Source organism: Vulpes vulpes, chromosome 3, assembly GCF_048418805.1.
Source record: "Vulpes vulpes isolate BD-2025 chromosome 3, VulVul3, whole genome shotgun sequence".
NCBI classification, from domain to species: Eukaryota; Metazoa; Chordata; class Mammalia; order Carnivora; family Canidae; genus Vulpes; species Vulpes vulpes.
Genome location: NC_132782.1, coordinates 6,627,452 through 6,644,889, shown reverse-complemented (window position 1 = coordinate 6,644,889; position 17,438 = coordinate 6,627,452). Strand labels below are relative to the sequence as shown.

General features: G+C 37.5%; 1 protein-coding gene across 2 annotated transcripts in view; it reads left to right on the top strand.

Moving 5' to 3' along the window:
- The window catches only part of PLA2R1 (phospholipase A2 receptor 1), a 113,634-nt gene that overhangs the window by 26,844 nt on the left and 69,352 nt on the right, over positions 1–17,438 (top strand). For both annotated transcript variants that reach the window (XM_025994185.2, XM_025994186.2), the window contains exons 4-7: positions 8,976–9,149; positions 13,891–14,004; positions 14,880–15,023; positions 16,159–16,353. In XM_025994185.2, the coding sequence (XP_025849970.2) occupies positions 8,976–9,149; positions 13,891–14,004; positions 14,880–15,023; positions 16,159–16,353 (627 nt within the window). The remainder of the gene's footprint in view (positions 1–8,975; positions 9,150–13,890; positions 14,005–14,879; positions 15,024–16,158; positions 16,354–17,438) is intronic.

The window sequence follows — 17,438 nt, the reverse complement described above, 5'->3', positions numbered from 1 at the left end:
TGGAAGCTATAGAGGGATCTTAAGCAGTGATATGATAATGATTTAAAATTTTTTTTAAGGATCACTCTAACTCCTTTATGGCAAATGGCTTAAAGGGGAGCAAAAAGGAAATCCTAAAGACCATTTATGAGGCCCCAGCGTAGTTGAATCAAGGATAGTGATGACTTGGGTCAGGTAGCAGAAAGTGGGTTGGAGAATGGGTGTATTGAAGATCCAAACTGGATTAGACTGAATAAGACTGAATAAGACTGAATAAGGTTCTAAGCAACACAGTTGAGCTGGAAAGAAGCTGAGCTGTCAGGTGTCTGAGTAGCTGATTAAAGCAACAAGACTAAAATGAAAAAGCTAAGCTTTCAATCACTTACTGTGAGATATAAGCAAGAGCCTAAAATGGGAGGAAGCACCAACTCCACTTGTTCAATTTTTCCTTATGGAAAGGCACACTGTTCAAAGGTCACAAAGATCAGCACGGGACTATCAAGGGAGGCCTAAATAAAAGCCTCCTCAGTTTTGTGGACTCTGGGGCCAAGGATAAGGGGAGGGGGAAAAGTTAGGAGTAGAAAAGGACTGGGCACTGAGAGTGGATAAAAATGTCTTCAAGTTTCCCCCTCCTCCATCCCCCAACCTCAGTGGAGGTACCTGAAGAGGTTGTCATCCCAAGGCCTCAGAAAAAGAGGCTTAGAAATGAAGGAGCCAGAGCTAAGAATGTGAAGAATATGATGTGCCTGAGTCTTTGACTGAAACTCCCTTATGAGACTTCAGTGCACTGGCTGTAAACCAAGTCTGATAATGAGGTCTACCAGGTAAAGCCTTTGTGATAGCCTATGGTCAGGCCTGAAAAATCACATGTAGATTTTTAACCAGGAGGTGGACTACTTGGTGGTAAGGACAAACATAAAGGATAAGGGAGAAAATGAGGTGTTAATTAAGACCCCAGGTTTCTGATATGCATAGCTAAGTTAATGGAGATACAGATTTGGAAGAGAAAATCAAGCATTCAGACTGGAACATGTTATATATCACTCAATCATGTGAGATGTGGACCAGGCAGTTAGACATAAAGATCTGTATATATTTGAGAGTTGTAGTTAAGGGATTTATAGGAATGGGATAGATAGTCTAGAGTATGTGTAGAATAGAAAAAAAGGGGACTCTGGGCCAAGTCCTAAGACCTCAACATTTAGTTTGAACAAAGAATGAACCAGCAAAGGAGACTGAGAACAGGCAGCCAAAGAGGTAGAAGATAGCCGGGCATGTAAAGGCAAGAAAAGAGAGTACATCAGCCAAGACAGGAAGCTCAACTTGCCAAATGCTGCTGATGGGCTAGATGTGACAAGATCTGAAACTTAAGTGTTCGCTAGACTTGGCAACATGGAGGTCACTGATGGCCTTACCAAGATATACTCTAATTGCTAGATTGAGTGGGTTAAAGGGCAAATGGAAAAAATAGAAGAGAAAGAAACACTTCCCAATTCATTCTGTGAGGCCAATATTACCTTGATACTGAAACTAAACAAAGACATTACAAGTAAAGAAAACTACACACCACTATCTCTCATGAATATAGATGCAAAAAATCCTCAACAAAATCCTTGGAAACAGAATACAACAACATATAAAAAGAATTGTACACCATAATCCACTGGAACGTTTCTCAAGAATGCAAAAGTGTTTTGAAATCTGAAAGCCAATTAATATAATACCCGTCTCAATAGGATAAAGGACCCCATATGATTATCTCAATAAATGCAGAAAAAATATTTGACAGAATTTAACCTCCCTTCATGTGATTAAAAACAACAACAACACTCAAAAACCAGGAACAGGAGGGAATTTCCTCAACCTGATGGGAGCATCTATGAAAAAAGATGCTCACAACCAACATAAATAATGGTGAAAGACTGGATGCTTCCCCTCTATGATCAGGAATAATATGAGAATATCCACTCTTACCACCTCTATTCAACATTGTACTGGAGATTCTAATCAGGGAAAATAGGCAAGAAAATGAAATAAAAGGCATACAGATTGGAAAGAGGAAGTACAACTCTCTCTGTTTGCAGATGTCATGATCTCGTACTCATAAAATTCTAAAGAATCCACTAAAAAACTATTACAACTAAGAAACACATTCACAGCATGCAAGATCAATATACAAAAATCAATTGTATTTCAGTATAGTTGCAATGAACAATCTAGAAATTAAATTATGAAAACAATTCCATTTATAGTAGCATCTAAAAGAATAAAATACTTCAGAAAATATTTAACAAAAGAAGTGAAAAACTTACATCCTTAAAACTACAAAATATAATTGCAAGAAGTTAAAGAAGACCTAATAAATGTAAAGACATTCCATGTTCGCGGGACCAAAAAGACTTAATATGGCTAAGATGGCACTACTACTGCAATCTCTATCAAAATTCTAGCTGGCTCCTTTACAAAAAGTGACAGGCTTATACTAAAATTCATATGGAAATTCAAAGGGCCCAAGACAGCCAAAATCATCATGAAAAAGGATAAAGTTGGAGGATTTACACTTCCCTACTTCAAAACTTATGCAAAGTTACAGTAATCAAGACAATGTGGTCGTGTCAAAATTGAATAGGGGCACCTGCGTGGCTCAGTGAGAAGAGCACGTAACTCTTGATCTCAGGGTTGTGAGTTTGAGCCCCACGTTGGGTGAAGAGATTACCAAAAAATAAACTTAAAGAAATTGGATAAAATTGTGAATCTTTATTTATGGTTAATTGACTTTGGACAGGATGCCAAGACAATTTAATGGGGAAAGAATAGCCTTTGAGCAAAGGGTAAGGGAAACCGGATGTCCACATTAAAAAGAATGAAATTGAACTCCTATCTCTCACTGCATAAAAAAATAATTAGCTTAAAATAGATCAAAGACTTAAATGGAAAAGAAGACTATAAAACTTTTAGGGAATGTATATGGCCTTGACTACGGCAATGCAGTCTTAGATGTGACACCAAAATGCAAGCAACAAAAGAAAAAATAGATAAATTGGACTTCATCAAAGTTAAAAACTTTTGTGCTTCACTGGACACTATCATGAAAGTGAAAAGAAAACCCATGGAATGGAAGAAAATATTTAGAACTCATATATCTAATAAGAGACCTTATTTCTAGAATATATAAAGAATTCTTAGAATTCAATAATAAAAAGACAACTCAATTAAAAATGGATAAAGTGTCTGAACAGACATTTCTCCAAAGAGGATTTACAAGTGGCCAATAAGCACATGAGAAGATGCTCAGTATCATTAGCCATCAGGGAAATTCAAACAAAAAACACAATGAGATGCCACTTTACAACCAGCAGGATGGCTACAACCAAAAAGATAATAACAAAGCCAAAAAATAGAAACAACCTAAATGTCTATGAACTGATAAAAGCATAAATAACATGCAGTATAGCCATGCAGTGGGGTATTATTGGGCATTAAAAAGAAAGGAAGTGCTGGTACATGCTACAACATAGACAACTCTTGGAAATATTATGCTAAGTGAAAGAAGCAAGTCACAAAAGACCACATATTGTAGAATTCCATTCATATGAAATGCTCAGAATAAGCAAACCCATAAAAATGGAAACTAGATTAGTGGTTGCCTTCAACTGAGGGTGGAGATGGGGACTGACGGGGCAATGGAGAATTACTGCTAATGGGTACTGGGTAATGAAAATATTCTAAACCTGATTGTGGTGACAATTGCACAATTCTTTGGATATACTAGCAATCATTGAATTATATATTTTAAATGGGTGAGTTACATGTCATGTTATGTATATCTCAATAATACTGTCATTTTTGAAACAGTAAATGGGAGATGAGAAATTGAAGACAGTATGTGTGTAAAAGTATTTGACTAACGAGGGTAGAGAAAAGGCAATGGCTTGAACAGGGATTCCAAGGGAGGAAGTATTTTTGTTTCTTATTTTTTAAGAATAAGAGAGATGCTAGGTCATCTTTGAATGCATGTAGAAATAATCTAACAGAGAGAGGCTGAAGACGCAGGAAAGTAAAAGCAATTGGTTACATTGCTTTTCAGAAGACAAAAGGAAGTAGGATCCAGATCATAAATGGACAGACTGGACTTTCATAGATGTAAGGACAATTTCTTTATAGAAGGGAAGAGGGAGAGGATGGTGCAGGCCCAAAAAGTTTGACTCATTAGGTGATGGGGAGGAGAAACTGGTCCAGAGGCTGTGGACTTTCTCTCTGAGGAGAGGGAAGAAGGAGTAAGAAGTTTGGACAATGGGAATGGTATGAAATGAGCATTGTGGCTCTTGGAGAGCAAGCTTACTAGAGAAAACTAGTAATGTTTCCAGAAAGTATTCAGGATGGTTGATAATCAACTGATCAGAATGACTTTTCTGTGCTCATCTGTTGGGAGCAGGCACAGAGAAGGCAGATGACTGGGTTCCTTTGTTGAAACAGCACTCCATGCTCATTTATGGACTCAGTACTTAACTTACTTAAAGACTTAGAAACATGTAACAAAATGGAAACCATCGCTTTTCTTGGGCTTCTAGGACCCATATCTACTAGTTTTTCTCTTTCTTTTGTGGCCACCACTTCTCAGTTTCCTTTGATAGTATATTCTCCTCTACCCAATTATCTATAAATGCTGATAGGTAAGCTTGGGGAATAGCATGAAAGAGATGGAACATGGTACCTGCTTTCCTGATATTTATATTTTATCAGGAAAAACAGAGAATGAACAAGAAAAATTAATACATCATTTAATTTCAGTTGTGATAAGGGCTACCCAAGAAGTGTGTAAGGCATTAAGAATATAAAGCAAGAAGTCCTGACTTGGCTTGATATTCTTTTTACATGAGATTTACCAACACAGCAGTTTGCAGGGAGCAGAGATCCAATAACTGTGATGAGTATATAAGAGGCCAAAGAGAGAGAAAAATAATAACCCTGTAGCTTGGACTTGCTTTAACCATATGAGAATTCATTTTTTTTAAGAATTCAAAATTTTTTTAAAGTGGCAAGGAACAGTTGACCTGGGACAATGGCAAATCTGTATCCCTAGAGAAGAAAAACCAGCCATGTTAAAAGAGGAGGAGGCATGGCTGCATCCCAGCAAAATCCATAATAAAATCAGTGTTGACATGAATAAATCTCAGTGCATTAAAAGAGAGGTATATTTAGGGAGGGGAAAAAATCACCTATTTAAAACATCATGCAAAGGATTTGGGTAATCTTTCATCAAATGGTTGGCAATACAAAGATATATAGGACACAGTTGCTTCCCTTAAGGAGCTCACAATTTATTTGTTGCTTAAGGAGCAGCAATATAAAGACAACCACAGATGCAAAGAAATATAACAATATGATTCTAGTCCTTAGAGTAGAATTTTTCAAGAATAATTAAATGCACCTGAGACGCCAGCTTTCAATCTCACATTTTCAGTGGCTTGGGAAGAGAGACTATGTATGAAGAAGCAAGAGAACTAAGAATATTAAGTGCATATGCCCCAGACCAAGATGGGAGCCTGTGCAAGCAGGTTCCTGGGAAGCAGTCTCTGTGGCAGAGATGAACACTCTCTCGGGGCTCTCTTGGGAGTGTGCTCTCAGGATCAAAACACGTGGAGAGGAAGGGGAGAAAGTAGCATTGTGCAGGATGGTGATGCAGGCCTGGAGATCTCTAGACTGATTGTATGAGAAGTTCTCATACTGGAATTACCCCTAGTTGAGGTGCAAGGAGGGATCGATAGCCCTGCACTGATTAATCATGATTTGCAGGCTGCCTTTGGGAAGGGAGAGTGATATTGGGCAAAGAGACTTTTCAGTGAAGGCAATCCTTGAAGAAGGTTTAACAATGAGATGTGTCTGCTGGCAGCTAGAGAAGGTCTTACTTAAGGCCTTTGATCCTGAAGGGAGATCAGGACAGCACACGACCGTGCCCAGGCCCAGAGTGGCACTTTCATCCCATTTGTTACCATAAAACCTTCAAATAAGATCCATAGGGTGGCATGCAGCCCATCTAGAGAAGAGAGACTTCTATCTTACTGCAGAAGTAGAAGTACAAATTCTTCCATTTTAGTTAAAACCAAATTTAAATGACAAATGAACTTAATTGTTAGAAGAATATAGGCACTTGCAGCAAAAGTTTGACTGAAAGTTTCCTTTCGATTAACATTAAGAATTGACATTAAGAACTGACACAGGGCAGCCCTGGTGGCTCAGTGGTTTAGCACCACCTGCAGCCCGGGGTGTGATCCTGGAGACCTGCCTGGGATGGAGTCCCGTGTCGGACTCCCTGCATGGAGCCTGCTTCTCCCTCTGCCTGTGTCTCTGCCTCTCTCTCTCTCTCTCTCTCTCTCTCTGTCACTCATGAATAAATAAATAAAATCTTAAAAAAAAAAAAAAAAAAGGAATTGACACAGCAGCGCCTGGGTGGCTCAGTCAGTTAATCGGCTGCCTTCAGCTCAGGTCATGATCTCAGGATCCTGGGATGTAGCCCTGAATCTGACCCCCTGTTCAGCAGACAGTCTGCTTCTTCTCCACCCCCATTCATGCGTGGCTCTCTCCCTCAGATAAATAAATAAAATCTTTTTAAAAACAGAGGAATTGGTGGAGATAATGCAAAACAAAATCTAACAAAACTGGGCTGTGTAATTTGCAACAGAGACAGGATCACCGGCAAGCCTCTCCTCTCAACTGCTTAAAGCACAGAATTCAGGCAGGTTACTGCAAAAAGCTGTATTTACACAGCTCAATCTATGTCCTATTGAAAGAGCAGGACCAACTTTTGGCAAAAATGGGAATGAGAGCAATTGAAGCTTCCTCCAGACCTTTTCTTATCATGATATGGCTGTGGGCTGAAGGATTTATTATCGGATCTTTCCTTATAGCAGGAGATGAGAGGCAGTTACTCTATTCCCAGATCTCTCTTCCTGCCATCCTCCCCCAATTTCCCCTCCTGACATTTTCTACCTACATCTCTCCCTCTCTGACATCCTACTACCTTCTAGTAGTAAAGGGCTACTCAGACCTGCACTCCTTGGGAAGTGCTTTAATTTTTTCTTCCAAGCCAGTGTTTTCCATGGGTTCGTTTTGTGAACCACCTGTATTAGAATCAGGAATATGTTTATTTATTTTATTTTAAAGATTTTATTTATTTATTCATGAGAGACACACACACACAGAGAGAGGCAGAGACACAGGCAGAGGGAGAAGCAGGCTCCATGCAGGGAGCCTGATGTGGGACTCAATCCCCGGACTCCAGGATCACGCCCTGGGCCGAAGGCAGCGCTAAACCTCTGAGCCACCCGGGCTGCCCCAGGAATATGTTTAAAATGCAGGTTCCTGAATCCTACCCCAGACCTACGAATGCAGAATCTCTAGGACTAAGACCAAGGAATCTGCATTTTCTTTACAAGCTGGCTAAATGCTTTTCTTGCACACTGAAATTGCAAACACCTCCTGCCCCTTGTCTCATGGCCTCAACTGTCACGCCACATGAGCAGAGCTGAGCGGATGTCCGTTCACACTTACTGTTCTGTCCATCTCAAGGATGGCCTAGCATTTTAACTGAAGACAATCTCTAAAGATTCGTTCTCCATGGGGAAATTTCAGATACCAGGGCAAGATGATCACTGAAATATGCCTCCTTTCTTTCTTTTCCTTTCCTTCAGTTTTACTTGGTGATAGCTTTGTCTTCTGCCCTCCTCCAATCTTGGATCCTTCTATGTATACATAGATCAGTCAGAAAGCTATATAGACAACTTTAGATTTGTATTTGGTTTAATCATTTCTAGTTAACTAACTTGGTTCTGGGGAAAGCACATTGTGATCAGACATGGAAACAAACTTTCTACCTTCCCAAGGGAACCATCTAAGTATTATGGGGAAGGAAACATTTTGTTGTCAAATAAGTCTGAAGTATAACCAAATTAAAATTGTGCTGCTTCTTTACTACAGACCTTCTCAGAGCCTTTACTATGCTATTGTACATTTTGCATTTACCAGAGGAGGTTATTTATGCATTATGTCCCAGCTCCTCTTGGAGAGCTCGTGGAAATACACTACTCTGTGGATCCCACTTTGGGAAATACCGTTCTAGATTTTAGCAAGTTGCCTGTCCATCAGCTACACTCATGATGCAGCATGTTTCATGTTTTCTCCATTCTGAAATTCTTTGGCTGAATATGATCTCGGGTAATTACTGTGCTGCTTAGTTCACCTTGGAGTTTGATTTAAAATTTAGCAAAATTACCCAAACTAAGTCTTTTGTTTCTGTTATTTCAATAAACTTCAAATTTCAGTTATACTTTTCATACTTCATAAAATTTACTTTTAAGCATACTATGTAATGTTTTATAAGTACATAGTACTTGTGTAAGTATTTGTACAAAATGTACAAAAAGTACGTTTTGATTCTCTTCCTTTCGGTTGAAAGAACCTTATCTTAAACTGGGTATCAGTGTTCCTGTTCTCAGTGTTTATTTAAAAACCTGTGTTCATTATAGACTCATATTTCAATTGTATCCCTTTTATTCCACCTAGCATTTTGGTATTTGTGGGGAAAAGACTTTTTGAAACAACATTTGCATGTGTCTCAAATAAACATTTAAATTCACGCAGCTTTCAGTATAAAGTTCTAAATGACTACTTTTTAGGGAACTCAGATGTTATTTTCACAAATATTTCCTTTCTATTTCATTCTTTTAAGAATGCTTTCTCTTATTTTCCCAGAAAGGATCAGATCTTCTTTATTAATAATTTCTTGAATTTCCTTTAAATCTTGAAAGAGTTGAACTATAAAGTGCCAGTGGGATAACAATGCATATTTCATGATAAAGACCTAATCAAGAATCAATAAGGCATTGAAGTTTTAGAGGTTGAAGTTGGAGTCATTCCACTCAAATTCATTTTAGAAATGCAGTGTTGTATAGATAAAATAAGATTATAATTAATGTTTTAATGGACTTTATTTTCAGCGTCCACAGAGGTGGGTTGTGATGCTGTCTGGGAGAAGGATCTCAATTCACACATTTGCTACCAATTCAACCTGCTTTCCTCTCTTTCCTGGAGTGAAGCACATTCTTCATGTCAGATGCAAGGAGGAGCTTTATTAAGTATTGCAGATGAGAACGAAGAAAATTTCATAAGGAGTAAGTAGGTGGATGACGCACACTGATATTAATGCAATTAAAATGACTTAACAATTATGTTCAGGTATGCAAAAATATATTCTGAAAAAAAAAAAAAAAGCCCCGGGGCACCTGGGTGGCTCAGTGGTTGAGCCTTTGGCCCAGAGCGTGATCCCACATCGGGCTCCCTGCATGCAGCCTGCTTCTCCCTCTGCCTGTGTCTCTGCCTCTCTTTCTGTCTTTAATGAATAAATAAATAAAATATTTTTTTTAAAAAAAGTCCCTTAGAGAATGTTTTCTTTTTTTAGTATGGTGCCAATTCGTGCCCAAAATTGTGACCTGTCTCCTGGGCCATTCCACCTGGCACGTGGGCATCTTTCTTATCTTCTCTCCCTTGGAGAAAGGAAGTTGAGGCCCCAGCAAGGGACCCAGAACAATTTGCAGCTCTAGCAGGTGGATCTGGGACACTTACAAACTTAAATACAAATTCCTAAAAAAAATTAAAAAATAAAAATAAAACAAAATAAAATAAAAAAACAAATTCCTGCTCTGCTGGAGATCGTAGCTATTCAGCTTCCATTAATGAATAAATAAGTTACTTGTTAATTAAACAAAATCTCACCTGTCAGTCAATATGCACAAATACAAAGGACTTCTCATGGATGACAAAGAACTTAAAATTTGGTTAGAAAAGCAAAAGCACACACCTGCTAACTAACAGGACAAGACAATAATATGTCAAAATAGTTGTGCTAATGGACTAAGCCTTGTGTTTACCCATCACCTAAACTCTCCTCTCACTTCTCCCTGTGGATTAAATGTGTTTGTAGATGGGTACACACAGCTTTTTAAAAATTTTTAGAAACATTTGAAAGTATCACAAAGTCACTCTTTTTCTTTTCTTTTCTTTTTTTTTTTTTTATTTATCCATTCATGAGAGACAGAGAGAGAGAGAGAGAGAGTGAGGCAGAGACACAGGCAGAGGGAGAAGCAGGCTCCATGCAGGGAGCCCGGTGTGGGACTCGATCCTGGGTCTCCAGGGTCAGCCCCTGGGCGGAAGGCGCGCTAAACCGCTGAGCCACCCCAGCTGCCCAAGTTAGTCTCTCTAATTAAAATTTTCTGATGCTTTTTTTCTAATAATATTGCACATGTAGTACATGTTTATTCTAGAATAATTTTTTAAATTTCAAGTATACAGAAAGAAAAATATCCCATAATTCCATAATCTGGAGATAACCATGTTTTTCTGGGGGGGAAACATGTAATGGCTTGCATATAGCTTGCATGGAAAATAGTTTTTGAAGAAACGCATGAATGGCCAGGAGCAGGGGCCACAGAACCACCAGCTTGAGTTTAACTCCTGCCTCTACTTTGCAGCAGAGCTACCTATATGGGTGACCTAACCTGTCTGGGCCTCAAATTCTCTCCTATCAAATGGAAATAATAACAGTGCTACTTGTTGGTTGTGTGGATTACATGTCATGATGCAGATGAAGCCTTACAAAAGTGCCTGGCACACATAACAAACACTCATTGTGTGTTAACCATTTAACAACTATGCACACGGTTTGATAATATGCTTACTTCTTCATGTACCAGCATATGATGAACACTTATCCATGTCTGCATCATAATTTTTAATGATGACATAGTATTATAGGTTAGGAATAATATATGTATTTAACCTCCTACAATTATATAGTGATAGATAGATAAAATTATTTATTTTGTTTCTATTTATTTGCTGCTATTATTCATTATTCCTGCACTTACCTTTGGGCATAGACCCCCAATTATTTCTCTATAAGTCTGTGGAACTAGGTTCACTAAGTGGAAGAGGAAGCACATTTTAAAGCTTTTTAAAATCATTAATACCTTCCAGAATGAATATAACAAATGCTTGAACAGTGCAGGTTTGCCCCTTTCCCCACAGACATGCAAAAGTAAGAAATTATGATCGAACCTGATTTGAGTGAGTCCTACTGCAGGAAAACACCAATTTCCAGTATCATTATTAGCCTGTAATGGTTTTTACAGAAAATTTTGCATACCATGTATGAATTATAATTGTTATCTATCTTGACTGTCAGGATTTCTAATAAGGTTTGGACTTCCTCAACACACTTGAATAACGATGAAAGAAATAAGATCTGTCAAAGACTTTGATTTAAATACCAAAATTCTATAATTAGATTTCGGGATTGTTTAGGGAAACAGAAGTCTATTCATAAAGGCAGAACCCTGTTCTGACCAAGGTATTTTTTAATGATGAGAATAGTCTAGTTTCTTGCTAATCGCTGGTGAACATTAATTATGATATAAGGAATTATCTAAGCTGTCACAAATGTCAAGAAATATCCAAAAGAATTGAGGTTTGAGTTTATTATTACAGAATTGTAAGCCAATTTAGCTGTAAACCTAAATAGGTGTTTTTGTGACCTTAAACACAAATTATAAATTACCCAGTGATTTTTTTATGTGTATTGTTAAAACAACTGTACAGAGAGTATTCAAAATAATTCTCAGAATAATTACTATTTAAGTATTTTAATTAGGTTATTTGAAAATATCGCTAGGCACTTGCTCTAATATGAAATGTGAAAATTCTCTATCTTGTCAATCCATCTTCCCTGCCACCTCCTGTCACGATAACTGTAATATGATTTAATCAGATAGTATTAGTGAAGAGAGTAATCAAATTGACATCAGGAAGAGATTTGGTATAAATGCCGCAGGAGCTTGCAAGGGTGGGACCTGTGAATGGTTTGCTGTTTTTGTTTAGGGATTTCTGGGGTCTCAAAATTATAAAGCCCCTTTTTTCTTTCCTAAGTGGGGTAGGTTCTTCCAGTTTCCCACTATTGTACTGACATGCTCAATCGCAGGGGCTGCCCCAGGCTTGTTATGGGAATACATGATCTTTATAATCTGGGGATCATACAACTAATCATTCAAACTGAGACTCTTTTGAGAGTAAAAGAGGGTGCAATTAGTAAGTATTCTGAGACTACCAGCATAAACTGTCAGTTTTCCTGGCAAACTGGGATAGTCACCCCATCTATAAGCCTTGACTGTCAGGGCCTGGGTATTGGGCAGGGCCCCTGCATCTAGCTCAAAATATATTGGGTTCTGAAGCAGATGAACCATAAGAGGAAAAGGAAAATGCTCCCTTTTGTAGATTAAAAGACTAAATAACAATATTCGAAACTGTCCCCAAATTAGTCACTTTCACTATGTTTCTGACACAGTTTTTAAATTTTTATTCATAATAATTTGGGGGGATTTTAAAGACAGTGCTTTTATTTTTTTAATCAAAATAATTGAAATATAACTGTAGACCATAATGTACATTGTGCAGATTCTTTTGAAATTATCGTGGCTTTCTTTTCGGCATTGTATATGATCAGTTTTGGTGAACTCATTCTCTCTTAGGGGAGCCATAATCCCCAAATCCAGAGACATTCTTAACATTTTAGTTTAGAAGGTTGCATTTTGCCCTCAATATTAATAAAAATCCCTATTTTAAATACTTAAAAAGCATCCTTTAAACAACTGTGTAAGACTTTTTATCCAATCGAAAAAATATCCATCCCTTAATTTCCATGACATACTTCTCTCTGGTTGGCCTTCTACATTTTGAGTTGACTTTTATTTTTAATTTTTATTTCTTGTATTTCCTTTATGCTAGAATAATTTTTAAAAATTCATGTAACAAAAGAAAAATTTCCCCTAATTCTACAATTTTGATAACCACGTTTTTCAATATAAGCATGACAATACACATGTTTATACATAGCATCTATTTTTAAAATGGGGCTAAATTAAAATGTGAGGAGCTGTGACCTAGGGGTTTGGAGCAGGGGCTGTGGAGGCAGCCTGCTAGAAAGCTTTCTCCCAACCCAGGCTGAAAGAAGCAACATAGCCTGGCTCCAGCCTGCTATCGATCCCTCTGGGTACTCTGGTCCTTTGGATTATGCTTCTCCTCTTGATCAGACAACTCCTACTGGCTCTCATGCTGGACAGCCCCCTCCTTGCTTGCTTTAGCATACCTTCTTAAATTTGAGGACTTGCCTCCATTCACCAATAATACTTCCCTGTTTTTCTCTTCCTTGCCAGATCTCTAAAGAAAAGCTTCTGCCCATTGTTCAATTATTTAACTGTGAAATACTTAAAAAATATTTGAGTGCAGAAAATTTTATGTGCACACACATATGCACATTATACAGATTTAACATCACTTCTTCTTGTTCTACATTTGCTTGGAGCCTATGGTGGCCTCAGCAACCTGGAGTTTGGAGATTTCAAGCTAAGGCTACCATGGCACCAGGCACACATAGCAAGAGAAGGAAGACAGAGGGGCACTTTCTGGAGTGGACTTCCGGACACTTTCTCCTCCCCCATCTAAATGTGTGAGCATGAGCTCACACAGATCAGATGGTCTCAAATTTGCAAATATGCAGTCTTGGGAGGATTGATGATCACTGAGGGGCAGCACTTCTGGATGGATGAAGACTTCACAGCTAAAGAATTGCTGTTTAGTGAGCCTTTAGGAGACTGCTGTTTTTCTCAAGTCGGCAGAAGCTGGCTTTGTTACTCTGAAGCATCAGAGTGGGGTTTAGCAGCACTTAAAACCTTTTGTCATTGACTGGAGTTCATTTATGACTGCATCCTTCAGGAATAACAAAACTAGAAAGAAGTGTAACATTGTGGGGAAGGGGTTGTTTGCTTCCACGGGTTGAAAACCCTATATTTCTCTTCATTTCAGAGCACTTGGGCAGTGAAGCAGTGGAAATGTGGATGGGTCTGAATCAGCTGGATGAACATGCTGGCTGGCAGTGGTCGGATAGAACACCACTCAACTATCTGAACTGGAACCCAGGTACCTACAGCGTTTTATGCGCCTTCAACGGGTGACAATATCCTGCACCCTTACACAGCAGCTATTTCCCACGGGTATATAAGTCCTGTTATTTCAAAAGTGATTTATAAACATTTTTAAAGCTTGCCTGAATTCCCATCAGGCAAGCTTTTCCAGACAAGAAGGAGGTCAAGAAGGTAAGCTATTTAGCCAAGGTTGCAGGAGGATTGGGTTAGAGTCAAGACTCCTGTCAGCTGTTTTAAAATAGTGACATTATGCTGAGTGAAGTAAGTCAATTGGAGAAGGACAAACAGTGTATGTTCTCATTCATTTGGGGAATATAAATAATAGTGAAAGGGAATATAAGGGAAGGGAGAAGAAATGTGTGGGAAATATCAGAAAGGGAGACAGAACATAAAGACTCCTAACTCTGGGAAACAAACTAGGGGTGGTGGAAGGGGAGGAGGGTGGGGGTGGGGGTTAATGGGTGACGGGCACTGAGGGGGGCACTTGACGGGATGAGCACTGGGTGTTATTCTGTATGTTGGCAAATTGAACACCAAAAAAAAAAAATAAATTTATTATAAAAAAATAAAAATAAAAAATAAAATAAAATAGCGACAAATTGCAAAATATTTATTTAAAACAATAAAAATCGGTATTGCTATCTTTGTGAAATCATTTGTCATGTCTGGATTAAAACCTATACTAAATCATAGATATAATATAACATAGGATATGCCTTACATGCCAAAGAGAAGGGCTATCTCCCTGATGCTAAAATCTATATTTACATATATATCAAATATATCATATTTGAATAAATAAAGCGACATCAATATATATTAAAATAACTGGCTTGCCTCTAACATTAAACACACACACTGTATTTTCAGAAATAAATTTTGAGCCATTTGTTGAATATCACTGTGGAACATTTAATTCATTTTTGCCAAGTGCCTGGAGGAGTAGAGATTGTGAATCCACCTTGCCTTATATATGTAAAAAATACCTAAACCACACTGATCAAGAAGTGATTGGTAAGTGTTTTTACTCTAAGTTGTTTTCTTTTTTTTTAAGATTTTTATTATTTATTTATTCATGAGAGACAGATAAAGAGAGAGGCAGAGACACAGACAGAGGGAGAAGCAGGCTCTATGTAGGGAGCCTGACATGGGACTCAATCCCGGGTCTCCAGGATCACACCCTGGACTAAAGGCAGCACTAAACCGCTGAGCCACCAGGGCTGCCCTCTAAGTTGTTTTCATGAGTTCCTTACTTGTCCTTTCAATGCACTCAAATTCCTTTATATTTTTGCTAATAATAGGCTAATAATAATAATAATAATAATAGGCTAATAATAAGGCTAGTTTTTATATGAATAAATATATGTAATATATGTAAATAGATTCCAAAGACACCATGAATTTAACAAATGCACTTAGGTTTTTACTAAAGACCAAAATAACATAAGCATTGAAAATATTGTCTGCTTATTTTTTTAAAAAGTTTGCATTCTCAGTTGACCTGCATTAGATAAACAAGATATGCTTCCTTTCTCTTCTAGTTTTGAGTTTTATTTATGGTTACCCTAGAAATTGAATATAAATTAGAACAGAGTTTTATAAAATTCTTTACTTCATTGATCTCCTATCACACTCTGTATCTTTTATTATCCTTGTCCTCGAAATAACATACAAACTTTTATGTGCGACTAAGACTTAAATACTACCTAATTACAGCCTAATACCTGAAGCCCAATTATTTGTTTTTAAGGTCTATTGGTCTTTTCAGTTTCTGTGGGAATTAATGTCTTAACTCAGAAAGTAGAAATAAAAACAGAACCATACCTAAAAGGATCATTACCAGCATAATTAGAAACAACTCCAGATTTTAAGTAATAAACTGAATTATTATTTTTAAAAATTATTCCTTAAAATCAGACTTTAACTTTCATTTTTTTTAAAGTGGCTAAGCCTAAGGGTATGGTAAAGTAAGGGAGCGAAGGGAAAAGAAGCAGAATTGTGCCATTTTTTTATGTGGGGATTTTTTTTCATTATGTCTGTCTTTCAAATTGTTAAAGTAATCCTATGTTGATGAAAATTTATATTAAGGCTAATAAGTAACATTTTACAAATTGTGGAAAATGACATTGTTTTTTGTTGGTTTAAAAAGAAAAAGATGCTTGGAAATATTACACTACCCACTGTGAACCTGGCTGGAATCCCCACAGTCATAACTGCTATAAACTTCAGAAAGAAAAAAGGACCTGGAATGAAGCTTTGCATTCTTGCCAGTCTGATAACAGCACATTGATAAACATTGCTTCATTAGCAGATGTGGAGTTTTTTGTAACCCTCCTTGGAGATGGTGAGTGCCAAATGTCTCTGATTTAAGAGGCATGAAATATAATGGAGTTACTATTTTTATTAATGGAGTTGAAAAGAAGTTAAGCTATTTAAAAGTGATTATTTATGGCACATATATCTCCAGTTCCTAAATAATATTCAGGAGTGCAAATTCATTAGATTTCTATAAAATATATGCTCAGAAATTTTGTAACACCTCACATATGCCAGATATATTAGAGGGTTTTTTTTTTTTAAGGGACAAAGGTCATTTCTGGAACTTATAATAAGAACTTAAACCTGCAATTTAGCTTTATGGCCACTACATAGCAGTAGTGTGCTGTGGTCATGTAATCGAAACAATAATGGAATTTCTGAGATAAGTAACTGGATTTTAATAACTTCAGCCAGTGAAAATTTATTTGGTTTGGTAGTTTCAAGCTGTGTGCACATTCAGGAGTTCTGAGCTCCTAGGCCTCCACCCACCTTCTGTCCATCAGAGCAGGTCTCCCCCTATGTTATATATTTGACATAGAATTCTGCTGGGAAAACTTGAAATCACGGAGTTAAAGTAAATTTTTTTTTTAATGAAAAAAAATCTCCAGAGTCTACTCTGGTGACCTTTTGAAAGTTAGGTTTTTAGTTTAGAATGAAAACAAAAATCCTTCTCTGTCACTTTTTCTTACCTCCTGCATTTGAGATTAAAAGAATCCCGTGGCTGCCTCTGTCTGAATAGGAGCACTTGAACATTTCTCTCAGCCTCCTAGGGTCTTTTCACCTTACCTGGGCTGTCAAACTTTATTTACTTTTCTAGCAACCCCATTGCTCCCATTTTAACGCTTCTAAGAGTTTCTGCTCCTTTTTTCCCCATGGCAAAAAAAAAAAAAAAAAAAAAGGCAAGAAAAAATATATTGTAAAGGTGGGTTTTTTTTTTTTTAAGTGCCCTTTTCCTAATCCAGTCGACCTTCCTATTTTTCCTTTCTCTAGGCAGAAGCAAAACCATACTGTTCAAATCTACTTTTCATATAGTAGCAGGAACTAATTAGAGTCCCAGCAATCTGACTTGCTTTTAAGCTTTGTCCTTGCATTGGTTTTAGCTCACACACT